General features: G+C 43.5%; 1 protein-coding gene across 2 annotated transcripts in view; it reads left to right on the forward strand.

The window, feature by feature from the left end:
• The window catches only part of VSTM2L (V-set and transmembrane domain containing 2 like), an 85026-nt gene extending 57909 nt beyond the window's left edge, over positions 1–27117 (forward strand). The window contains exons 1-3 of one of the 2 annotated variants that reach the window (XM_074292703.1): positions 4167–4694; positions 6308–6358; positions 25035–27117. In XM_074292703.1, the coding sequence (XP_074148804.1) occupies positions 4380–4694; positions 6308–6358; positions 25035–25352 (684 nt within the window). In that variant the 5' untranslated portion in view covers positions 4167–4379 and the 3' untranslated portion in view covers positions 25353–27117. Of the gene's footprint in view, positions 1–4166; positions 4695–6307; positions 6359–25034 lie in introns of those variants that run through there. The other variant, XM_074292704.1, reaches the window with a different exon arrangement.
• Positions 27118–27647: the final 530 nt, after the last annotated feature.

The following is a 27647-nucleotide window of genomic DNA, read 5'->3' on the forward strand; positions in this document are numbered from 1 at the left end:
AATTTCTGTGCTGATCAGTGACAGGGGCCTGTGAGTATCCCTATTCTTCCAGTCTGGGTCAATCTGTAAGAAAGAAACAACCCAACAAAGCCCCCCTAAAATAAAACATTTGGTCTTTCTGACCTCAAATTTTGTGTTCTATTCACTAAACCACTTAGCTACCTGTAGGAAGGAAACGGGTATTTATTAAGAGCCTACTACTATGCCAGGTACTGTGATAAGTGCTTTACAAATTTTATTTCACTTGGAAGTTGGAAGGTGGATGTTTTTATTATACTCATTTTATAACGGGGGAAATTGAGGCAAACAGAAATTAAATAAATTTCCCAAAATCACACATTCAGTGTCTGAGAATGGATTCGAACTCATCTTCCCAATCCAGGCCCAGGGTTCTAGCTACTTCTTCACCTCACTGTCTCCAGTTACCCATCCTGTGGTTACCTGCAGGGTAGAGAGTATGGAAGGGAATCCTAAAAGAGAAGGCCAGAAAGGAGAATTACTGATCTCCTCCTCATGGGTTTATCCTTCATGCCTTCTCATTCTTCCTGCCAGTAAAAATCCATGATAAAAAACTCTATCCAGTACACTTGTGTCCTTCCCTAGGTTCTTCGAGTTACTTGGGGCTATGAGAGTAGTGCTTGAATTGTCAGTGGAACAGACACTTAGTTCTTGGGCCGTAGAAAAACGGGCAGTGGATCGACTTTAGTTCATGGGCCCTAATGGATGAAGTCCACTTCCCTCATTCCATAAGTCCTGAGATCATGCATGTCCTGGATAATGCAGTGAGGAGCGTTTTGTTGGGTATAAAATGTGACTTATGATCGGTATTTTGTCAGGAAGCTTTGGTGGGAAATGTGGATCCATAGATAAGAGCTAATAGACAGCTGGGAGCCATGTCTTTGTATTTTGGAGCATTGTATTCTGGGGACTGCAGATATGTTTGGAGAATTCAGCCCCTTTTCCCACCTTTGGGACTCCCCACATCACGACCCCAAACTGGGGCTTGGGAGCAAGGCAGGAAAGCTTGGTTACTCGTGCTTATACTGAAAGCCACTGGCCTTGAGGGTCAGGGAATGAGGGATGAAGGAAACAGGCGGCCCAACTTTGCCCGATAGTGACTTTTTCAGCTCTGGTCCCCAGGTGCTAGGCCTTTAATTCAGCCTCAGGACAAGAGGTAGCTGAGAGCAGTGAGGCTGGCAGTGGTATCTAGTTGACTCAGTGGATGAAGTGTAAGACTTTGAGTCAGGAAGACCTGAATTCATATCCTGCCTCAGACACTTAACTAGCCACGTGACCCTGGACAAACCATTTAACCTCTTTATGCCTCAGTTTCTTTATCTGTAAAATGGGGACAAAAATAGCCATGTGACCCTGGACAAACCATTTAACCTCTTTATGCCTCAGTTTCTTTATCTGTAAAATGGGGACAAAAATAGCACAGTTAGGGTATGAATCAAATGAGTCAACACGTGTAAAGAGCTTTGCAAATTTGTAAATATAAATCCTAGTTATTCTTATTATTAGTGTAGGAACAGTAGTCCTAGACTTAGGGTAAAAGGAACCAAGGACCTTCCTAATAGCCTGCATTTTTTACTCTCAGGTTTACAGGGAGTTTTCCTGGCCCCCTGAAGTAGGAAACATCAATGTTATATCCTTCATTTCTAGATGAGGAAACTTATGAGAGGTTAGCTGACTTACAAAAATTAGTAAGAATAAAAGCTGAGATTTAAATAGGAGAGACCTCTTATAAATTTTTGTTGCATTACGTGATTGCTCTTCTTATATGCAAGAATGGAGCAACTTCCTCCCATCTCAATTCTTTCCATTTTCCCTCTTTTAATTGTTTGCCATTTTTCCTATGCTTTCTTCATGTTGTCTCCCTAGCAGATGGTAAGTCCTCGACAGCCAAGGACTGCCTTTTGCTAATTTTTGTATGCCCAGTTTTTAGCACAGTGTCTGACACATAGTAGGTTCTTATTAAATGTTGTTTATTAAATTGATTCGAACTCTTCCAGAACCAGCTAAGCAACTCTATTGATTGAGGCCATTTGTGAGGGATATAGAGCTAGCTTGCTATGTCGGTCTTGACATTCAGACCCAGGGGTACCTGCATGGAGCAGTGGAAAGAGTACTGGATTTGGAATAAGAGAACCAGAGTTTAAAACCTCTGTGACTTTCTTCACTCTCATAAAGGATCAGGGTCCCTTCTAGCGCTAAGTGTGTCAGCCACGAGAGGTCATTGTTGGCTTGTGTCTGCAATTTTCCCATTCCTTCTGCCCACCTACCCTACTGGACATTGATTTGGGAATATTTTCAACTAGATCTCTTTCTTTCCTCTCCTTATCCTCCAACACTGACAACTTCTCATGAGGAATTCTGATAATATCAGCAACAGGATTTGTTGCCCTATCCATATGTTCCTCTAAGTAATCTAGGGCTTATCTTCCCTGTTATCCCTCCCTTCATCTTTTTCCTTCCCCCTTTCCCTTGACCCTGTTCCTCTTTGCTCTCAGCTTCCCACTCCCCTCTCCCTGGGTTGGATGCAGAACCAAGATTTCTCTCTTCTTTTCTCTTTCTGCTCACGTAGCAACAAGGCCTTGCTACAGTAAGCAGGAAGCTTTGGAATCTTCCTGCAGATTCATTTTTGTGATGGAGAGATGCTAGTGCACAGGCTGGGTCTGATATTAGTGGGAGAAATAGTGTCAACGGCAGCCTCCCCCATGAAACTGTAGAGTGGGGAATCGGAGGCGTTCCCCAAGGTGGCCCTGGATCTCGACGTTTCTGAGTAACATGGTGTCATGGAAAGAGACGGTCCAAATTCAGATCCCAGCTCTGCTACTTACTGTCTCTATGACCTTAAAGAAGTCATTTTCCTTCTCCCGGAAGACGGGGGGACTTCCAGAGCCCATTCCAGCTCCAAATCCCATAATCCTGTATTACCAATAATAATTAGTAACAGTAATCCCTTATGTTTGTACAGCACTTTCAGCTTCTCAAAGTGCTTTCCCACGAATGATCTCTTGATCCTTGCAGTAGCTACGTAAGCCAGGACAGTCCAGATGCTCCCTCTCTTCCCTACTCTCCCACCCTGTCTCCCTCCAGTTTTCTAGGTGAGAAAAAGAGGCTCGGGCGATTCGTCTAAGAGGGTTTCTCGTCCAATAGACCTCAGAGGAGTTACAAAAATAACTAAGATATGGTTGTTGCCTTTAAGGAGGTTTTAGTCTCATGGTGGAAGAGAGAAGACTGTGGGCAAGTTTCTTAAGATAATACAGCATAAAATTAGTGCTAGAGAGGATCTTAGAGATCCTCCAAGCCCAGTCCCCTCATTTTAGACAGATGAGGAAACTGAGGTACAAGTGATTTGCCTCTCTTCCTACTAGTAGTAAGTAGCTAAGTCAAAATTCGAACCCAGATCTTGTGACCTCCAATCCAGAGCTTTTGCTCCTAGGCCTCTCTCCCTCTCTCTGAGCCTCTTTCCTGTCTGTAAAATCCAGGTAATGATACTTGCATTACTTACCTCCCAGGATGGTTGTGCTACAGAAATGTGTGCCATTAAGCAGATAATGGAATACAAATTAGAGTATAAATTCGTAAGAGGAACATAAAAGGCCATGCAATCAGAGGTGGGAGAAATCGCCTCCAGCTGGGGAATCAGGGGAAGCTTCGTGGGGGGGTGCCCTAGCACTTCCCAAAGCCCGCCCCGGCTCGCACTGTTTTCTGTGCTTTGGGATGGAGCTTGCTGGGCTGAGCTGAAGGAGAGCCGGGGCGAGCCACCCTCCCTGGGTCCCTCCCCATCCAGCCACCTGCCAGCTGGGCGTGAGACCCCCACCTTGGGAGTCAGGAAAAGACACCTTCTTACACAAGTAAGTGCACAGAGGAACACACACACACATGACACGAATATATATATTTATATTCAAAAGAACTGGAGTTACGTCTAGACTGGGCAGGACGTAGGGCACAGGGGAAAGGACACTAGCCTTGGACTCAGCAGCCTTGGTCCGAATCTCTGTTCTGACACTTGTCAGCCGGGGACCTGGGCAGGGTCCTGAGCCTCAGGCCCCATGTGCCGGGTGAGCCGAGGAGGTCTCACAGTCCCGGCAGCGCTGGGTCTAGGTCCTCCTTATATAGGCTCAGTAATACCCAGCTGGCTATGGCACACACAAATAGGGATTTTTGCCCCAAAGAGCCATGACCTCATCTGGGGTGAAGGGCAGTATGGGGAGCTCTGGGGTGACGTGGCTTCAAGCCCCTGCTCTGCCAGGGATCACCCATGTTCCTTTGGGCAAGCCATTTGAATCCCTTTGACCTCGGTTTCCCCATTTGTAATATGAGGGGGTTAGGCTGGATAGACTCTCAAGTCCTTTTACTTTAAATCTATGATTCTGCCATCCTACACTGGCAGGGTACCCCACCCATGCCTTCATGTTGACAGTTTCATAAATTACTGCGGCCCAAAATATTCATCCTTGGGGGCAGCCCCCGGTGTGAGCCTCTCCACACTCAGACGGACTGGCTCTGTGATCTCACACACTGTCATCAGCCCCAGACCCAGAGCTTTCCAGCTGGGCGGAAGCGACCGGCTGCTGGCAGAGCTTCCAGGAACCCAGGGTCACTTCCACGCCAGAGCGAAGCGCCCCCGGCCAGGGATTGCAGTGGAAGATAAATCCATGTGCTTACAGAAGGGTGTACAGGTACGCTCACACAACAAAGGCAGCCTGCCCGTTCCTGCAGCACTTAGCATTTGTAGGCTGTTTTCTTTGCCACTGCCCTTCAAGGTAGGTTGGGATTGAAAAGATGATTTCCCCCGTTTTGTATCTGAGGAATCAGAGATATGAGAGTTAAGTGAATGATTGATTGGCTTAGGACATAGGATTGAGAGGAAAGGATCTCAATACCATTTAGTCTGGGACTTCCACCCTTTTCTGGTGTCCTGGACCCCTTTGGGGGTGTGGTGAAACCTATGGACCTTGTTACATAATGAGGTATTTAAATACATAAAATAAAATACATAGGAATAAAAAGAAACCCAATTATGTTACATACAGTTGTCAAATTATTCTTTTAAAAAATCTTTTTAAAAATATTCATGGATTAGAGATTATAAACCTTTATTCTAGTTCCTCCTCAAAGGAGGAATTGAGACCCAGAGAATTAGGCCCCAATTACACTGTCTGAGTGTCAGAGCTGGCATTCAAACCCTGTCCAGCCCTTTCTAATACACTGTCCTGCATCTGATTTATACACATGGGAATGCAAATATACACACAGATACCTGTATGGATATACACTGACACAATACAGTCCTTTGCATATATGTACACAAGATTATGTTATTTTTTCAAAATTGGAAGGGACTTTAGAGAGCATTTACCTTTCCCTTCTCTTCTCCATCCCTCCCCACATTTTATAGATAAGGAAGCTAAATTCCATCCAAGTGAAATTACTTGCCCAAGGTTATACACACACACACACACACACACACACACACACACACACACACACACCTGCCATGCTTACTTACCATCTACCTTCAACCAGGTCAATCAGATATTAGCAAAGGGGGTGAAGAAGTCCAGGTCATTCAGGACACCCTTTTTTGTGTTCTAGACCTCTTGGGTGGTCTGGTGAAGCTTGTGGACTCTGTCACATTTAAGGTATCTAAATGCATAAAATAAAATACACAGGAGTTGTCTTATGTTGGTTCCCCACTTGGAAAATCTGACCCCATAGCATTCATATTTTCCCAGCATCACTTTCTCCTATTCCCTCCTGTGTTCCTCCCATGGCCTCTCATCCTCCATTTCGTTCCTGTTTCCTGTGCCTGAAATGGCCCCTCTCTGTCTCTATCTTTTCTTTGAATTCCTTCCTATCTATCCTTTGAATTCTACCTCCATGAAACGCCCCCCCTTAGTGGTCCCCTGATTCCCCCTGAATCTCATTTGGTGCTTTCTCCTGCATCCCTCTAAAAACTCATCATGCACTATTTGTTAGGCATTCCAGTGTTCTAGAATACTGTGTCCCCCACCCCACTTGTAGGCTATGAGCTTCACAAGAACAAGCCCCCACACTTACAACTTTCTCTCTGAACCCCCACCCCAGCCCTCTAGGGGCTGGCAGGAAGCTCCTAATAAATGTTTGCTGAGGGAATGGGTGATTGAATGAATGAATGATATTTTCTCTGAAGCTCACAGTGCAAATTGAAATATGTGAGCTAATGTGACAGGTGTTGCTACCTCCCCCCTTCCTCTGCCTCCCCTCCCACCTTCGAGCCAAGCTAATGTTTTCTCTCTCTTTCTCTCCTCAGCTGAAGGCATCTCAGCAGGAGGAAGCTGGAAAGGAGGCCACGAAAATAAGCGTGAGTTCTGATCCTACTTTGCGCTCTTGCCTTGGACACAGCTGTAAACTTTGCTTTCCTCGGCTCAGCAGGGAGCTTGGGGGAGGAGGAACGGCAGAAGAAAAAATTGGACCATTGTGATTTTTAAAGGCCGGAGATTTTTCAAGCCCGTTGAATGACAGCAACAAATGATAGGGGGAAGGAGAAGGAGGAGGAACTGGGGGAGAAAATCCATTCTCTGTGTAAGGGCTAAGGTTGTGTGCGGCCCGATGTTTTTCACTGGGCTTCCCAGCAGCATTTTTTATTTGGGGGAATGAGGAATCTAATGGAACAGAATCGCTGCCATTTTTTTTCTATGACAATTGTGCACAAAGCTTCTTGGGCTGACCAGGTAATCTGGTTGGGGAGGGGTAGCCTTTTTTTCTTGCCAGGAAGGAACAAGGAGTCAACATCACAGAACCTTAGGTTGGGAGAGGCCTTAGAACATGTGATGGTAGCATTGTAAGGGATAATTAAACATAGGGATGCCAGGCTTGGAAGGGTTCTTGGGATATAGAATGTCAGAGGAAACATAGAAGGTCAATCCTAGGAGATCCCTTAGAACACGGAGTGTCGGAGCTGGAATGGAATCATAGTCTGGGGGGGGGGGCACACAGATTGCCAGGGCCAGAAGGCACGTGAGAAGCTGTGATATAATTGGTCTTCGTTTTCCATATGATGGGGCTGCGGCTCAGAGAAGGGAACGTGTTTGTGCTGAGCTAACATCAGATCTAGAGGCCGGTCCTCGGACTCACACTGAAGGGTCGACTCCACGAACACAATGGCATTCATTCAACTGTATTTGTTATTTCCTGTGTGCCTACTGTGCGTGGAACTCTGGGAAGTGCAGGCAAGTTTGGAGCATGGGCTCTTCTTCTAGAACCTCCTGGCTAGCGGAGAAGAAGGGATCCTTTGGTACAGGGCACAGGCATCTAAAAAGTGGCCTGGCTACAGAGAGGGTCATGATCCAGCGGTCCCAGTGTGACAGTGATCATCATCGTCACAAATGATAACGACCCATTTCTGTAACTATTTAAGGCTTCCCACGCACAGCTGTCCACCCCCATTTTACAGAGGAGACTTTCCCAGCACTGCCCAGAGAGGAAGCTGGGGGTCTGATGGCAGCGTTCTTCCCGGCCCCCTGAAGCATTTGCAATACAGAAATCCAAAGCCTCTCTTCTGTCGGTCTCTGGCCTTTATTGCCTTCAAAATGCTGGAACCATCCGGAGTGTCATTTGACCTTCTCTGAAGTAACATTTGGAAGCAGAAATGTTTTCAGCTGGGCGAGTGCCCTTCCTCCCCCTCCCCAAGGAGAGCCTTTTAGTTCTGAATGACCCATTTGCTGCCTGAGCTCAGATCGCTTAAGCCCAAGCAGGTGGCTGTATTCTTTTTATACAAACTGAGGCTCCCTCTCTTTTGATTCTGTTTGGGGTTTAAGAAAAAGGGAGTCCGGGCCAAGGAAAGACTAATCTAATTGACTTAGCGGATTAGAATTCCAAGGCTGCTTAGTCCCACGTGAGGGGAATGTGAAGACGCTAATTAGTTAATATAATAAATGTGCTTAGTCCTGATTGCTCCTGCCTGCTGCTGTTACCCCCCCCCCCGTTTGTCCCCCTTCATCCCAGGCTCCCACTGAGAGATTGGCATCTGTGTTAAGCTTTTTTTGCATCTTCCTGAAGAATCGGGGTGTCTGGGAAAGTCCCCAATATGAATACAGTATTAGAGAGGAGGCAGGGCTTGATGGAAAAAGCTCTGGGGTGGGGGTCCACTTGTCAATCAAGAAGCAAACGTTTATTAAGCATGATGTGCCCAGCACTGTGTTAAGAAGAAGATTCAAAGATGAAAGGGAAACAGTCACTGCCCTCGGGTAACTGACATTTTATTGTCATGTCTGACTCTTCATGACCCCATTTGGGGTTTTCTTTTCTTTTTTTTTTTTTTTTTTAATTAAAAACATTTTTTTCTTTAGTATTTTTTTAATTGAAGTTTTTTTTTTTTAATTTTCAAAACATGGGCTTTTCCTGGCAGAGATACTGGAATGGTTGGGCCATTTCCTTCTTCAGCCCATTTTACAGATGAGGAAACTGAGGCAAATAGGGTTAAATGACTTGGCCAGAGTCACACAGTTAGTAGGTATCTTAAACCAGATTGGAACTCTAGGTCTGGTGCTGTATTCACTGCATCATTTAATTACTCAAAGAGAAGCTAATAATAATGCTGTAATAAATTTTGGATCAAATCTTGTCTTTATCTCCTTGCTGGGAAATATTTCTCCCACCTCTCCCAAAGAGGGGTTTTGAGTGGATCAGTAAGGTTCCTTCTCTCTCTGATAGTCTCATTGGTTTGATATATACAATATACCTGACGCATAACTGAAGGAAGAGCTGGGTTTGAGTCTTGCCCCCAACATACTGGATGTCGGAACATTAGCACAGTCCCTTGATCAGTGCTCTGGGCAGACCCCTCTGGGTCTCAGTCTCCTCGTCTGTGGAACAAGTGATTTGGACCAGATAACTCCTTTAAAATGCCTTTCAGGTCTGAATCTATGATCCTATAATTAAAATGTCCCTGAATTTGATTCTGCTTATATAGATATACATGTGCATGCACCAAGTGTAGGTCACCCCCAATGCAAGCTGCACCCCTAAAATAAAACCTCTTTGAAAGTGAAATCTTTGGAAGGAAAACAGAGGTGGTCACTGAAAAAATAACACTGGCTAAAATCAGTTCAATTCAGTCCAACAAGGATTTATTGTGTGCCTACTATGTGCCAGGCTCGGTACTGGGCAGCAGAAATTCAAAGACAAACAGAAACAGGGCTTCTCCTTGAGAAGCTTACATTGAAATTTTATTTTCTACAAGATAGAACTAGTAAAGAGCTTGCCCTGTTTTTGGACTGACCCATACCTGTGCATGAATACATGAACCTGGAGGTACATTGAGGGCATTGAGCACAGTCTGCCCAGATCAGGAGAGCAGCTGAACTAGGGAGGGACAACAAGAGCTGCAGAATAGAGAGGGGCAAGAAGGACTCATTTGGGGAGAAGCCCATCCCCATGCCCAGGACTTCCAGATGCTGACATTGCCCCAGCTCTCTATAGCCCTGTGCATATGGAGGCATGTAGATACACGTGTTTGTACATGGGCACAGGCACCTTCCATGGGTCTACTCCAACACAGCAGACTGTACCCCCCACATGTCTGTCTGTAAACCCAGAGATGTGCACACAAATGCTCACCCACCAAAGCACAAAAGCAGCGGTTTTTGGACACAGTACATTCAACCCCTACACCCCTGACACTGAAAACAGTGGGTTCAATGCCCTTGGGACACTATTGCTCTTTCCTCGGGCACAGTGCCCCAGCCTCGGAGAGCTACGGCCCCTGGAAGCTGGTCGGTGGAGATCCGAGACCAGAATCTGCCTTCAGAGACAGAAGTCTCCAGGGTTAAGGTTGGGGAGGGTCCCATAGGGGATTGGATGATAATTGGGCATACAATTTTTTTCCTATGGCTTCAGTTTCCCCCTTTGTAAAATGAAGGATTTTGACTAGATGATTGGTACCTAAAAGTAATTCTAGTTCTCACATCTCTGGTCCTGTGCTGCCTATCATAAAAGAAGCATCAATTCTGAGCCGAAAGTCCTTGGGACTGACTGTAGGGCCTGCAGAGAGAGGGGCTTCGATCAGTGTTCATTGCCTTAAAGCGGTTCTAAGAAGCTCAGACATGGTGGAAGCATGGAACAGCAGATCAGGCTTTTGATTGCACCTCTGGGATGGAAAAATAAAAGGCAGATAAGTCTTCCAGCCCCTGCCCTATGTCCTAGTCAGCTTGGCCATCTCTCTCGTCCAGGTCTCAGCAGGGCTGGAGCAGCCCCACTAGCTGAGACTACCTGACTTCCATAAACTAGCTTCAGCAATACATCTCCTGCCTACTCCCCGGTGTTACCATCAATAATTAAGAGGCAGCTGCATTTGTCAAAGAAAATGCACAAAGGGGACTGTGGCTCCGAGGCCTTGCTTGCACAGCCTGATTATCTGCATCCTGGCCAACCTCCCTGAGCCTGGCCCTACATCTGGGCCATCATGGCAGTGTCTCATTAGGGAGAGAGGCTGCAGGGGTGAGGAACACGAGGGTATCAAAGCCGGAGGGGCCTCGGAGATCAAGGAATCCAATCCCATAATTATATAACTGGGGCTGAGGCCCTGAGAGAGAGGGATTTTCCCAAAGTCAATCAGCAAGGGATAGAGCTTGAACTCAAAGCCCGATCTTCTACCTGCAAATAGAGTGCTCATTACATGTACATACACATGCATGCATAATACACAGAAACAGGTATATGATGTATATTGACACATTTAACATATATTTGAATTTTGTTAGATTATAAAACTATGTATGAATATAATTATATTAAATAGAATTAAATATAAAATATGTTTGTATTTAATAAATATAAAGGTATATTTATATAGTATATGCATGCATTTACATTTGTATAGTATATATTTACATACATATAGTATAGGTATATATATTTATACATATAGTAGATATATATACACATATAGTATAGGTATATATAGTTATGCATATATAGTATAGGTATATATATTTACATATTTAGAATGTATAATATATATGTATATGTTTTTACATTATAGCATATGTATATACATTTACATATATAGTATTTGGGTATATATTCACTACAAGTATATATAGTTGTATTTATTTACATATATATAATATGTGTATATTTACACATATAGTATAACTGTATGTACTATATAAGTACATATGGGTTATGTATTTGCACATGTATATAGTATATGTGTATGTTTACATATATAGTATAGGTATAAATGTATACACATACATACTATAAATAGACATATGCATTTACATTTTATAGCATATGCATACATAGTATTGTGTATATGTACACATATAAGTATATACAGCTATATGTATTTACATATTTAGAATATATGTATATATTTGCATGTATAGTATATATGCATGTACTATATTTTATATAAGTATATGCAGGTATATGTATTTACACACATATATATGTTTATATATTGATATACATAGTATATGTGTATATATAGTATATGCATATATTTATATGTATGACATATGTATATATTTACATATATAGATTATGTGTATTATTTACACACATACATATAAATTCATGCCTTTTTAATCTCCCCATGGTACAAAGATGCCAGAGGAAGAATCCATACTTGGGAATATTGTCCTTGCATATGTCCCAAACAAAATTATAAATCATAGACTCATAGAACATTAACACTGGAAATAATCTTAGAGAAAATCTAGTTTTTACATTTTACAAAGGAGGAACCTAAGCTAAGGAGAGAAAAATGATTCATGTAACATGCAACTAAGAAATGGCAGCTGGGACTTGATCTTAGGTCCCCTCACTCCCAGTCCAGTATTCTTTCCATTATATTGTCTTTCCCTTCCCTATCCCTTGATTTTCGGTTATTTTTAGATATGTTTAACTCTGTGGTTTTCTTGACATTTAGGGTTTTTCTTGGCAGAGACTGGAGTGGTTTGCCATTTCCTTCTCCAGCTCATTGTACAGATGAGGAAACTGAGGCAAGCAGAATTGAATGCCTTGCCCACTCATACAGCTAGTGCTTGAAGGTGGATTTGAATTCAGATCTTCCTGCCTCCAGTGCTGGCACCCTATCCACCGTGCCCTGATAAGACTTTCTAATTCTTAAAGCCTTCCCTCGTTGTTATCTCCCCAGATCCCACATCCCATCCATGAGAGAGGCTGGGCAGGGATTCTTACTTTCAGTTTGCAGGAACTGAGGAAGCTGATGTAAGCTGGCCCTCCTGAGGTCTTCCTCTGCTGCCTCCCTTGGTCAGACGGTAACCCTGGTCTCTCTAAGGTTATGATGGCGCGGGGACACTTCTGGCAGGGGCCTCAAGCTGGAAAGACTCTGACCTTGGTTCCCTTCTGGACCTGTTTCCCTAGAACCTGGTACAGTGCTTGACCCAGAGCAGGCACTCAGTGAGCACTTGCTGACTGATTGACTACAGTCCTGAGGATGGATTGTCGGTCACCTGAGTACCGGCCTAGCTAAATGCCGAGAGGATGGACCCCAGGGGGAGGATTTTCTTCACCCCAGAAACGCTTCAAACCATCTGCCACAGGAGCAGAAGGGCTGCATCTATGTCGGTGGAGGAAGCACCCAAATGGTTGCTCATGGGAATATATACTTAGAGCCAGCAAAGACCTCAGAAATTATCTAGTCCAACCCAAACATATGAAGATGAGGAACCCACTGAGCTTAGAGATTTGTCCTGAGCATGAATTGGAAGCAAGAAGTTCGCTCTGAGCAGAGGGAACATGGAGATGGGAAAATAGTTCACACGCACAGGAAACAAGAAGTCCTGGGTCAACCTGTAGCAAGTTGGAGGAAATTCTTAGAGGCTTTCAATAATAGGCTAAGGAGTTTGGACTTTGTACTCTAGGCAATGGAGAGTCACTAAAGGATTTTTTGAATAAGAGAGTGATGTGGTCCAAGTAGACCATTGGGAAGACAGACTCTCAATCACATAATTAAAAAGCACAGTAAAAAGCAAACTAACAAATACTTATTGAGCATCTACAGTGTAGAGAAAGGGCAGTTTCAATGATGAGACTTAGTCCCAGGTCTAGGGAGTAAAGTTCTGGGAAGAGGGGTGACAAAATGAAGGAGGCCACAAGCACAGGGTCCCAGAAATATCCATCCTTGGCTAGGAAGGGAGTCGGGCTTTTGTGACTAGGAGTCGGAAGCCTGTGTTCAGGTCTCAGCTCTGTTTAGTTATGCACACAGATTCTGTTTCATGTGAGCTGGACTTTTCCGAATCCGTAGTGCTGCCTTCTCTGTCTCTGCACCTTTACTTATATTAGTTCCATTCCGTCTCTTCTCCCTTCCTTCAGGTCTAAATTCAGGAGGGAGTGCCATGAATTCTGACCTCTGAATCTCCCCCCTTCCCCATTCACGTGTCTCCCAAAGTGATTTCTCTCCTTTGAGTTCTCATGGTGTTTCTGTTTTTCTCATTCTCAATTGTATTAGTTATTTGTGTTCTTCTCTTCCTGGTGCATTAGATTGTGGGTTTATTGAGAGGAGGGCCTCTGTGTGGGTAACTCTATGTCCCCAATGCCTACCACTGACTATTAGGATTACAGAAAAAAAAAGCCTTAGGGATCAATAATTGTGGTTTACTGATTGAATATCAAGGAACCAGTCAAGACATTGACTGGCCTCTCTAGGGACTTTCCATTGGCCCTATGACAGATTGCCAGATATATTTCCTTGCACTGGAGCCGTGACCCCTTCTCATGGAGAGTTCTCAGAGAAGAAGAGCACAGGACCTAATGGTGGGTCAGCACTAGTATGACCACATCCTAAAACAAGGGGTTGGACCAGGAAACTTCAAGGGGTCCCTCCTACTCTTAGGATGAGTCCTTAGTTTGAGCCAAAGGATGAGACCGTGGGTCTCCTACTTGAGGCAGCCACAGTTTTCCTGATAAGGTTTAGCAACACTGTCCCAGTTTTCCCAAAACTAGAGGAAGGGGAACGTGTAACAAAGTCTGCCTTAGAAGAAAGAAGCCCCAGGCTTGGTCATGCCATAATTGGGCTTTGTGTCTTTCAGCATAATTAGGTGCTTAATTGCACAGCTAAACCATGTCAATGCATTTGTGCGAGAAAGTCATTATGATTTACGGGCGAACCTCTGTTTGTTAACATTTTCTTCCCATTTGCCACCAGTTAGATTCCTGCTGAAAGGGCTCAATTTTGGGAACCATTTTGGAATCAGAATGTTTGTCAGCAGGGTCTTAAGCAAGATGTGCTTTTAAATTTCTGAAGCTTTAAAAAGAATTAATAGAAAACTAAATAGCTCCATGTGGGGATGTGCCATTTATTCTGCATAGGCAAGAAGTCTAAACAAAGGTTTGGTCCCGAGCTCACTCACTAACTGTGATTTTTGGCCTCTCTGGGCCCTCTTGGTTTGCCCATTTGTAAAATGAGAGAATTGAATTTAGATAATTTTCTGATAAAATAGCCTGTAATATTTTGCAAAGAAACGGAGAACTGGATTCAAATCCTTTCCTAACTGTCCTTGACTAGCTGTGATTGTGGGTGAGTCACCAAACCTCCTCATGCATGTCTTCAGTGTTACACGGGGCTATTGTGAGGAAAATGATCTATCAACCTTAAAGTGCTCTGGAAATAGGAGCCATTATTATTAACCTCAGCACATCTACTTGCTCTCAGTTCTGTTACTTGTACACTGCACCCCTCCCTCCATCCCCCTGGAGGATAAGTACCATGTTCACAGTGCACACATTTATGTAGGGGGCTGTCTCTCCTGTTGAACAAATACAGAGAACCTGCCAGCCCCGTGGCAATGAATCCTAATTACCTCATCAGAGGCGCAGACCCTGCTGGGTAGAATAAGGAAGGAGAATTGTTCCTTGGAAGCCTTTTCTTGCAAAGACTAGGAGGGAATTGGCCCTTCAAGAAGCCAGAGATGTGGGGGAGAGAGGCAGAGAAGAGGGGAATTTGGGTCAGAGCACAAGGGGGGGGATGTTCCCCTAGAGCTGCCCAAAAAAGTGATGGGGACGCATGGAACAAGGGCTGAGGTTCAGGCCTCTCCCCACAATTACTCCATGTGTGACTTTTTTAGCCTGTCCTAACCTTGTTTTTCCCGTCTGAGACAATGGTACTTCCCTGTGCCTCTGTGGTGCAGGGAATAGAGGATTAGCTGGAAAGCCCGAGGTCAGATCTTATTTCATGCCCTTCTAGCTTTTTAAGCCTGGGTAAAGCACGAAATCTTTCTGTCTCAGTTTCCTCATTTGCAAAAAGAAGATAATAATAGCACTACCTCAAAGGATTATGCAAGAACCCTCAGATACTGCAGTGATGGTATCCGTCTGTCTGTTAGAGGGAGGCTGGGTGGTGAAGTGCACAGAGCTCCAGGCTGGCGGCCTCTTCATGAATGCAGATCCAGCTTCAGACACTTGCCAGGCATGTGACCCCGGACAAGTCACATAACCCTTTTGGCCTTAGTTTCCCCATCTGTAAAATGAGCTAAAGAAGGAAAGGCAAACCATTTCAGTATCTTTGTTGAGAAAATTCCCTCAGCAATAATAAAAATCTGTCTATCATCATGATCATGTGACAGAATGGATGGGAAAATCCTTTGACAAATATAAAGTGACGTGCAAGTAGGAAGAATGATGGTTTGGCCGTTGGGACGAGTATAGTCCAGGAAGTAATTGAGCCTTTGAAGGTGACAGGTCAAGTCTGATCTCTTAGCAGGAAGGTGAAGGGTGAATGAGGGAGAAGGCCACTCTCTCCACACATGTTACCATCATCCCTTTCAATTAATCGACTCAGAAGCCTTTTTTAGTGTGCACTGTGGCAGGTACTTAATAAAGCCTGTCAACACTTCCTTATCCCTTTACCTTTAACCTACTGAAACATGAAATGGAGAAATCCGGCCGGGGTGGGGAGGGGTCACTAGCCAATACCTCCTGGGAACCTCTGACCCGTGAGGAGACTGCCTGTTTGCTCCTGTCAGCATTGCTTATCTCCCTAAGCAGGGGACAAAAGTGTTGATGCAGGTAATCAAAACACCACAGGGCGTGTTCTCCCCCCCCCCCCCAGCCTCAAAAGTGCCCAGGATTTAGGAGCTGATGTTCTATGGCACTTTCAGGTTTGCAAAGCTTTTCACATATCTCCTTCCACAGGCCTGGAGGCAGATGCTGCTATTACCCATCATACTCATGAGATATAACATGCTGCTGCTGTTTGGGGGTAGTGGCCCGAAAGGGACCAAGAGACCATTTTGCATCATCTCACCATTTGCATCAATCTCATCATTCCTGCCTGTGAGGAATACCAAGACCCAAAGAGAGACAGACACTTAGCCTAAGGTTTCCCAGCAAATTAGTGTCCGTGCTGGGATTCTTGTCCCTCAGTTTAAACCATTTTCTACGGCACCAGTTGATTCTGTGATGGTGAGGTGATTTGAATTCCTGAGGCATAGGGAGGCCGTCTGGCTGGCAGGAGAAAGGGTTGGGGAATTAGGGAGATAGTGATTTGGGGGGTGGGATGTATTTTGCAAAGGTTTCTGGGGGGAATTGAATTACAGTGATAGAATGATTGTTAACAATCCTGACATTTCAAGGTTTCGGGGAAGTTAGAAGGAATTCAACTAGACTTTTGTTTCCCCCTCTAAGAAATGGGAGTGTAAATGTGTATTCTTTTCTCCCAGTACAACTGAGATCAGGAGGAGGAGGACGGTATGCAGAGCACATGGCACTCCTGAGGAGCAGGTCCTCTCTGAGCTCAAAGCATTATTACTCCATTAGTGGCTCGTAGGGTTGACAAATGAAGGATAATTAATATCCGTGAGGGAAACAGATGTTGAGGTAATTCACTCCCCGCTGTGCATCTGAAAAAGCATTTCCTTGGATTCCTCTAAGGTCGGGGACTTCGGGTGAGAGACTAGGCCCAAGAGCTTGGCAAGACTGCTCCAGCCCCTCTTTTGGAGGGAATGGAGGGGTCAGGAAGCCAATCTAGCTCATCTGATCGTCAGGGCCTCCAGCGGCTTCCAGGTCCTGGTGCCTCAGAGGAAACCCATCGCCCTCTGCCTCCCAACTAAGAGGAACATGGAATCCTCAGATGGAAGGGTCACACAGGCGTCTTCTCATCCACCCTATTTCCTGGTGGGATGGCACTTCTCTTCCAAAGGAAAATGATTATTTCTCATCTGTAAAACAAAGATAATAACAGACTTCTCATCTCACAAGGTGCTTGTAAGGACAGTGACTTACAAACTTCCTAACTAAAGCTCCAAAGAAATGTGTGCTAGTATTATTCTTTTACCGGCACCCCAGCTAGTGCCTCATTATAGCACGGATCCATAACCATGCATTGTTCTAAGGCAGAGGTAGTAGGTTGCCAGCTTTCAGGTCCTGGTCTGTGTATGTCAGCCAAGGACAAGCCGTGCTAACTGTGAAGAGGCTCAGAGCTCAGAACAGTGGCCACTCGATCATGCTCTGGCCACACAAAAACCATCTGTAAAGTCAGAGAGAGGCTTCAGTCGGGATTGGTGGACTAAACATCAGCCCCGGGGAAGCCGTGGGTCCTTAAGGGGTAATCATCATCACCATCATCACTGCTATTTTGTCCTTGTCGGTTTTGATGAGATTCAGCTAGAAATGGTTTGAAGACAAGTCACTATTTTGCTATTATTCATTTATTTAGTCCATGTGGCATGGACTGTTGGGTGAGTGGATAAAAAATGACTGCTTTTGGGGAATTAAAATAGAAGTATTAGGATTTAATATCTCTCTCATAGGCTCTAGTGCTAGAAGGTATCCTAAAGATTTATCAGTCTGTTTCATTTTACTTATAAGGAAATTGATAAGAAAGTCTTAGATTAACTGTAATGGTAATTAGCAGGGGCAGGATTCAGATGGTCTGTGGATCCTGATTTTTCATCTCCATCACACTGCTTTTCAGATACAAGTTCCTTTACAGTGGGATTTCTCAGTTGTGTGTGTGTGTGTGTCTTAAACAAGTTTGACAACCTGCTGAAGTCTTATAATAATATTTATAAATGCTAAAAAAAAATAAAATATGTAGGATTGCAAAAGAAACTAATTACATTAAAATACAATTATCAAAACAAAAACAAACAAAAAAAGTTCACAGACCTAGGTTAAGAATGTTTGCTTTAAACCCCAAGCCAGCCAGCTATCTCTCATTGTTATTCCCACTTTTAGACCTCTCCTTAGCACAACCACCCAGCTCTTTTGCCGGGTGCCAAGGCCCAAAGGCAGCTCAAGGACAAAGGTGTGTCTCCTCTCTTCAAGGACAAAGCCTTGCAGCTGTTCTAGGATTCCAACTCCTCCTGAACCAATCCTTTCCAAAGCCAAGGAGATCCTAAAGTTGTGTTCCATGGAGCTACCCCTGTGTGCCAGGCAGTTCTTGTCTTCCCCTATGCACTCACCTTATCACCACTCATGCTCTAGCCAGATTAACTCTTTGGCTGCCATAAGAATAGGACTTGATCTGGTCTATAATCCCCTTGTGGCTGGGGATTTCTAACCGCTAGGGAATGCAGACCCATCTTTTTGCACCGTAAAATCAGTTCTTAAATTCATGTAAACAGAGTCTGGCTGGTGCGTTCATTGTGGGTTGTGCCAAAACACATGAAGCTCAACCATTCATATAGACTCAGGCACATGGTCCAGAGCAATGGCCTGTGTTCAGAACTGAGGAAGAAGAAGTGGCTGTTAGGCCACTTCTCTTCAAGACCAAAGAAGGGCCCATTGTCCTGCGTGGGTCCCATGGCCAAGTAGCTCAAGGGTGAAGACCAGGAATTTTTGAGGGCAAGGCCATGAGATGTGATTTCAGTGTAAACTGGTGGGTTAACTTTGTTTTGTTCTGCTGGCTAGAGTTATACTGCAATTCAACACTATCTCAACCTCTCAGAATCCTTGTCTTTCAGGACTCAGCTCAGGTCCCACTTCTTCCACAAAGCCTCCTTGACTTGTTTATGCTCTCCTCAGTTTGTCTGACTTTATTTTTAGTTAGGTACAAGTTGATTACTCCTGGTAGGATGTTTGCTTCTTGGAAGCAAGGATGGATGGTTTTTTTAAATCCCCATGTCTAGAGCAACATGTAGCACATGCTAGCACAAGCTATATGTTTGCTGAACTTAATTGAATTGTATGCAAATGCAATTGTGTGTTTTTGGTTACAAGAAGACTGCAGAATTTTGGAAGAGACTAATTCTGTAGACTATTCTTACTGCTGGAAGGAAAAAAAATCTGGTCACGGTAATATCTTACCTTACTATAAGTAATACCTTACTATAATTTCTGCTGCTGGGGAGGCTGTCTGGTGGATCATTTGAATTTGGGAGTTGTGACATGTCATCAGGTTTGGGTGTTTGTACCAAGTCTGACGCCAATATGATAAGCCTGGGAATTGGGGCTGTCTTAGGAGGTATAAAGAGTCCAGTTTGGAAGAAGAACAAATCAAAATCTCGCTTTATCAATAATGAGATTGAGTTCATAAATGGCCACTGTGCTTCTAATACAAGAAGGATAGAGAAATCTCATCTCAAAAAGAAAGAAAGAAAAAAGGAAAAAAGAAGCAATCCATGATGCATGTCCTAACATGTGTAAAATATTTTGTAAATTGGAAATCACTATTTTGTTATTGTTATTGATGATAGTTGAGTATTATCATCAATAATACAGAATGTTAGAGATGAAAAAGACCTTGGAGACCATTGAGTCCAACCTCCTCACTTTTCAGAAGAGAAAACAGATATAGAGAGAAGTGAATTGTTCAGGGTCACAGAATTAGTGACAGAACCAGGACAAGAATGTTCCAATATTCTTTCCATATTTCACTGGACTGTCATACCACAAAGACAATACATGTTTACTGGAGAGCATCTCTAGAAAGCTCAAGATAAAATACATGTTGTTACCTAGAAATATTAAGTAGTAAAATGGTACCTGGAAGTTTCCTCCCCGGCTTTCTCCATAAGCATAGGGAGTAATAGGACCTGGATGATCAGACTATCTGACATGGAACAGGGCAATCTCAGTGGAGAGAGATTTGGTGACATGTCTTTAGTGTGGTAGTGATGATTATGATGATGGTAAATTGGCATTTATATAGCTTTTTAAAATCTTCAAAATATATTTTAAAAAGATATCACCACATTTTAGCCTCACAGAAGCCCTGTGAAGTAGATACATTAACTATCGAATGCCAATGGCCAGTAAAAAGAGACTATATTTGGACCCAGGTTGATCCTTTCTTTGGGGACAGGTAGATAATGTAGTAGATAGACCTGTAATGAGGAAAATTCATCTTCCTGAGTTCAAATCCAGTCTTAGACACTTAATAGTGGGCAAATTACTTCACCCTGTTTGCCTTAGTTTCCTTACCTGTAAAACAAGGTGGAAACAGAAATGGCAAACTACTCCAGAATCCTTGCCAAGAGAACCACAAAGAGGTTGCAAAGAGTCTGATGTGACTGAAAAATGACTGGACCATAAAATCTAAGCCAGCACTCTTGTTACTACACTATTTGACCTTTCGTTGATGGGTCTATGGCACTGCACAGACTCTGGACAGGAGGGGCAGATTCAGGGTACTAATGGCTGTCTTCTTTGCATCTTTTCTCTTTTGAAAAGGCATCATAGGATAGTAGAAAGGGCACCAGAGTTAGGAGTTTTGGAGTTAGAAGACCTGGATCTAGTTCTTTACTAGCTTTGTCATTATGGACAGATCACTTAGCTTCTTAGAACTTCAGTTTCTTCATCTATAAGATGGAGAAAAAAGGAAGCAATGTGTGAAAATGGAAAGAATGCTATATTTGGAATTGAGGACTGTTTTCAAATCCTGCCTCTACCGCATTCCTGTGTATTTTTGGTTAAATAATTTCACATTTCTGAGACTCAGTTTCCTCATTTATAGAATGTGGTTGTTTTTTAGTTGTTTTTAGTCATATCAGGCATTTTATTATTGCATTTAGGGTTTTCTTGGCAAAGATATTGAAGTCATTTGCCATTTCCTTCTCCAGCTCATTTGGTCCTGCCCAGCCAAGGTTAAGTGACTTGCCCAAGGTAATACAATTAGTAGGTGTCTGAGTCTAGATTTGAACTCTGGGCTTAGCACTCTATCACTAGGCCATCTAGCTGCCTATTTATAAAATTAGGACTTCATATTAGATGGTCTCTAAAGTAACTTTTAGTTCTAAATTCACAATATTATAAATCATAGAATCATTGTAAGGAAAGTGTTTTGTAAAACTTAAAATACTCTAGAAAAGGGAGTCATTTTTTTTGTCTTATCTACCACCACCAAATGGTGAATTCATGATGGCCATGAACAGGACCCCTCCTGAACTATAGGAAAGCCCAGTTAACCAGGTCCACTACAGGGTGAACAGGAACAGCTGCTTCTTGCTGGGTCCTCATCTTTTCTTTCCCCTCTGGCACAGAGCCAGGGACCCAGGGCGGGCTATAAATCGGATTTATTGACCCAACCTGAAAGCTGCACCCACTCGGGCTGTGAGTAAGTCTTAAATTTCATCGGGTGATAAATACTAGGAGAGAATCAATTTGGTATGAAAGCTAATTAGCTGGCGAGCTGTGGCATCGATCTTAGCCTGATGCTTCTTAGAGGGGACTAGGTTGTTCAGCTACGAAGAAAGGGGAAAGCCAGGGATGAATGGGTCGGTCAATTGGACTTTTCCAGAGAGCAGGAAAAAGAAAAAGGGAAGAACCTGAGGACAAATCCCACATTCCTTATCTAGACTTCCTTCTTCAGAGAGGGAATTAATTAAAGGAGAGGCCTAGGTTATTGGAAGAGATTATTGAAGTAAATAAAAAAGTTGGTTGGTTGCAGCATAATTTCCTTTGTAGAAATAAGGAAATGGAATAAACTGCATTGTTTTAATAGGAGAAATAGATTTGCTTTATCTATAGAGAGGGGTGGATTAAATAGTTTCTAAAGTCCCATCCAGTTTTAAATCCTACAAAATAAGGAAGGAAGGAATCTGGGGTTATTTTTGGAGAAATAAAAATGTGGAATAGTTCTTTATCCTCACAAGGTCTTCTCCTAGTCAAGCTTTGAGAATGATGGAAAACTTAGAGATGTGTTAGCTCCTTTTATCTACTCCAGTATCCGTAATTTCTCTGAAGAGATGAGACAGGGTGTTCTACAGAGAAATTGTCCAACTCCAGGAAGGCCTGAAGAATAGCCAGGTGACCCTAAATTATTCTCTTTTCTACTAACTGGATACAGTAGGTCAACAGGGAAATTTAGCATGTTAGCATTGAGCAGTGATAAACAGTGATATCGTAGAATCAAAAACAATATGCTAATTGATATTTGAATATAGGATCTTAGGTCTCCTTTCAGTTTTCTTATTCTTCAGAAAGATTCCTTTTCCTCCTGTTCCTGCTCTTCCTCTTTTTCCTTTTTCATTCAGTTTAACTTAGCAAGCATTTTTACACATATACTGTATGCAAAACCCTGAAAATACAAAGATAAAGAATTAAAAATAGCCTCTGCCTTCAAGTTGCTTGTATTACACTGGAAGATAAAATATGTGATTATATAAATAAATAAAAGATACTTTGAGAAAAGAGAAAGAGCTACTCATCAGGAAGTTCAAGGAAGATTTTCTTTAGGAAATGAATTGAGCTCTGAAGGAAATGAGTGATTCTGTGGGGTGAAAGTGAGGATGGAATGCATCATAAATTTATAATAACAATGATTTAGCCAGTTAATTAGATGTACTTATTATGCACCTTACTTCAAGGACCCATGATTTCATAGTTGTGATCTCTCTCTCTCCACTGATACATATCAGAGCCCTCCATAGTTTATGAGTTAGCATGATGCAGATGTAAAAAACAGTCTGAAGTTAGAAGACCTAGCTTCAAATCTTAGCTCCACCACTTACTGATTTTGTAACTTTGGGCAAGTCATTTAACTTCTCTGAACCTCAGTTTCCTAATTTGTAAAATGAGGGGGCTGGACTAGATAGTCTCGAAACTCAGCATTCAAAATACATATGAGAGAGTAATAGGTTGCTTCAGTCACAATAATTCATAATCCAGTGGCCACCCTTCTAGTGATAAGCTTTTCTATACTCAGCTAAGCTGCCCTTCAGCTATTGAGCACACAGATGGGCCACAATGACACTTTCCTGGCTAGGTAGGAGGTCCTAGAGGTTGAAGTTTAATAGTGTAGGCTTTATGACCCAGCCATCATTTCCAGGCCACAGTGAGACATCAGATGATATAAAAATCCTTTCTACTCATTTAGCTTAGCCAGGTATACCACTATGAGGTAGTTAGTGTGTTAGTATAAGGATCATTATTCCCATTCTATGTGTTGGGAAAATGTGACTTAAAGTGGTGAAGTATCTAGTCTGTGATCACATGGTTACTTTCAGAACTAGGACTTAAACACAGATTTTCCAAGCCTGAGTCCAATGCTTTTTTCAATACGCCATGCTGCCTTTACATATTCCATATCCACACACCTATACCCACACACCACATTAACTTTTACTTATGTAGCACTTGAAGTTTTATAAATTGCTTGCCTTTCAACAATAATTCAATACTAACAATTTTTAGTATTTGTGGTCAGTTTAGGCTTTTTGAGTCTCAAAGAGGAATCCAAACCTATTTTCTAACAGAAAACACAGAATATAAGACTTGGAAAGGCCCTTAGAACTTAAAACACAAAATGATCTTGTAAAGGATTTTAAGAATCACTTAGTCCCATCAATTTACAAAGCAAACCAAGTCCCAGAAAGAAGGAAGAGAACTTAGTAAATGGGCAGCAGAGTATAGTTTTCTAAGTGAAGAAGGTGCTGCCCAAATGTTTGTTGACTGATTGGTGGTATCTGGCATTTGATGACTGAGCAGTACCCTCAGGCTGCACACTTCCCCCTAGGAGCCTCTGGGGACCAGGCTGGGCCAAATTTCCCCACTGTCAGTGAGCTCAAGCAGCTGTTTTCCATGCAGGAAACACTAGCCTCTGGGAACTGTCCACAGTGCTAAGACTTAGTCAGCGTCCTGGGAGCTGTCCATAGTTCTGGAAGCCATCTACATTTGATGAGGGCAGTTTATAACACACGAGAAAAGGACCCTGGGCTCCACTCCCCATGTTGAAACAAATTGTATATGAACTCCTATTATAACATCAAGACTGTTTAAACACATGGTTTCTTTAACCTGCCTGACCTCACACCATGTTTTCCTGTTTGCTCCTTGGATCCTATCATTTCCATGCTCCTGACCTTTTCTTCTAGACTTCAGATGTGTCTCCTCCCTTTGTTTCTTGTATTCTTGGATTATCATGCAGGCTGCTATGATAACTCAACACTTTTCTCTCTGGAAAATCTTCCTATTTCTGGTACCTCATGAATTGAGATATTACTATTATGAATTGTCTTGTTCAGATCAGACCAATTGGCTGCAACTATAACCTCATGCCACACTCTAATCAGTTCCACGTAGCCCCAAACGATCATTTAAGCTGTCATTATGAAGAGATTTAAAAACAGATCCATTTTGTGTTTTAAGTTCTAAAGGCCTTTCCAAGTCTTATACTCTGTGTTTTGTGTTATAAAGATCCTCTCAGATCTAACATCCCAGCTCTATGTTCAAAAGACCACCCCAACTCTCATTTTCTGTACTTAGGACCTTTTCAGTTCAGTCAGTCTATATTCCTAGGGCCCTTCCAGCTTTGTCATTTTATGTTCAGTGTTCTTTTATAACTCTGCTAGTCTCTGTTTTGTATCTCTCATTTCAAGCAATATATGCTTGAGCTGTGAGGAGTGAAAGAAGCAAATCCCACTAGATTTTAAATCCATTATGTCTCTAGGCCTTGATCTTGGGGAATGTGTATGGATTTTGAGGAAACATACATTGAGAATGGAGAACAAAAAACTCCTTCTCTTATGAAGTCTGGTCTCATTGAGTTAATGTCTGATGCACTGAGTCTGCCCCATATCGAGTACTTTTTAGCTTGTCACTTCTAACTTCCTTCTCTCCCCTTTCTTTAGGTGGTCAAGGTGGTTGGCAGCAACATATCTCACAAGCTCCGCCTGTCCCGGGTGAAGCCCACAGATGAGGGGACCTACGAGTGCCGAGTGATTGATTTCAGTGATGGCAAAGCTCGGCACCACAAGGTCAAAGCCTACCTTCGGGTGGACCCTGGCGAGAACTCCGTCCTTCATCACCATGGTCATGGCCCCTCCCTCCACTTGCAGGATACCCCACTGTTGGGGGGGCAGCCTGCAGCTCCTGCTCCACCCCCACCACCCCCCAAGCCAGGCAAGGAGCTGAAGAAGCGGTCAGTAGATGCTGCCTGTGCTCTGTAGACTGACACTCCTTCATTCCCTTTGCCCACCCACCCCACCCTGGTGGCTCAGAGAGAGTGGGAGGGTCACTCCTTCCCCAGTCCCTCTGCCTTTCTTTCTTCCCTTCCCTCCTCCCTCCACTGTACAGAGTGCATGAGGAGCAGGGCCTGGGCCAGAGGAATGCCCTGGATCCAGACACCACTGAATTGATGTTGACCCAACTGGGCCCTTGTGTGTCCCCCAGCAGCGGCCCTTATTGCTCTCCCCATGCTCAGCATGTGAGCCCCTGTACCCTCCCTTCAGCCATTTTCCTTCTCTATAAAATGAAGCAGTTGGACTAAATGATCTCCAAGATTCCTTTCTGCTCTAAACCCTGTTCTCCTATGGCCATCGCTTTTTCAGGTTCTTCTAGGAGTGGAGAGTGGTGGGTATGTGGTTGGGATTGGGGCTTTGGAGACTGACAGGAAAAAGGCATTATAGGGATTCTGAAGCCATGGCAATTGGAAATTGGGGGTAGGATGAAGGTGCTGTTCCTGTGCCACAGGGTCTAATCTCTCCACACCTAGGGATCCACACAGTGCCCCATTTCACTTCCAGCTTTGGTGAAGTCCTGTGTTTTGCTTTTCTTGTTGGGCCCAAGCCCAAAGATTTAGCTTGCTCTTGCTTTGATCACTGTGTCCTAGGCACAATCTACTCCCCTTATCGTCCAGTTTCATCACTAAGCCAGGATCTGGCCATGCTAACCAAGCAGCTGGTCCCATTACCCACACTTGTATATTGTAAATAGCAAATAGCCCAGATGAATGTTCTTTCCTTTGATGTGTATGTGTGTGTAGGGAGGTCAGGGGACAGAGGAGGAAGTTGTTATGAGAAATCTCCCTGTTCAGTGGGACTAGAACAGGTTTGAAAGGACCCAAACTGGGAACCCATGGCCCCTACAGAATTGCAGACCCCTTTGGAAGCCTGGCCCCAGCAAGGAAATCCAGGACTGACCCAGGTGGGAAGGGGCTGTGAACAATCTTTAAATCTTTATAGTTTGCATTTCTGTTATTCCTTTCATCCCAAGCCTTCCAAGTAATTTATTGTTCCTTCCCCTGTTCTTGGAAGAACCTAGAATCAAACCCAGGAGCCCCCTTATTTTTCAGGGCTCATTTCTGGACCCTCCTCCCTTTGCCACCTTCCTTTCCCCTCCATGCAAAGTTTTGCACCAGCAGGGGCCCCACCTTCCCAACCTCATTCACTTTAATCTGAGGTTTTTCCCAGAAGGCCCCCCTCCCTCTTCCTGTCAACCTCACAAACTCCAGGGCCTGTTCTGATCCAATGCAGCTGAGTCCACCTCTCTGAGGGGATCCTCTGGGGCCCAGTGACATCTTTGCCCATGGCCCCATACCTTTCTCATACCCACACTTGCATTGTCTTGTCCTTTTTACCCTTCTGCCCCACAAGGATTTGTAAATATTTCTAATGGGCCTAACCCTCCACCCCTACTCCTCCCATATAAACACACACACACACACACACACACACACACACACACACACACACACACACACACACGGTTCTACTGCCCTGGCCACTGCCTGACTGAAGAGGGAGCATAGTAAGAAGGGAGAGGGCAAAGGTTCCTTGGGTAGAGACCCCTTACAAATCTTTTGCATCAATACAGAAGGGTGTGACCACAGGTTATAACACTGAGGGCTCAGCACCTGCTGGGCCTTCTTCATATCCACATGATCCAATCTGTGATTATCAGCCTTGCTGAAGTGAATAAAGCTGTTTAAATGAACTTCTGGTTGAGCCTCTTTCTGTGACACGAGTCGATCATTTATTCACTCAATCAGCCAGCATTTTAAGTCATCCTCTAAGTGCCAGGTACTGGGAATGCAAAGCCAAAAGTGAAACAAACAGAAATACCCCTCATTTTCCACTGGGAGCTAAACTTAACTTCATTCATTCAACAAGTTGTCGTTAAGCCCCACTAGGCTTTGGGGTTGACAAGAGAAGGAACAATCTCTCTGCTTTGCCTACTCAAGAATCTGATCATTTTTTTTAAAGGGACAATATAGTAGATAACACTACAAACGCTTATTTAACACATACTGTACACAGAGAATTGTGCTTAATTTTACAGGAGATATAAAATTTAGATAAGGCAGAGCCCCTGACCTCATGGAATTTCCAGAAATATGGCATTCACAGATAACTACTTTTCTATTATCTAAAATGAATTGTATTAACTTGAAGCACTGTTAGAGAATAGAGAAGATAAATCATTCTTTTGTGATGGGTAGGATGAGACGACTGTATATAAGAGAT

Source organism: Sminthopsis crassicaudata, chromosome 2 (assembly GCF_048593235.1).
Source record: "Sminthopsis crassicaudata isolate SCR6 chromosome 2, ASM4859323v1, whole genome shotgun sequence".
Lineage (NCBI taxonomy): Eukaryota > Metazoa > Chordata > Mammalia > Dasyuromorphia > Dasyuridae > Sminthopsis > Sminthopsis crassicaudata.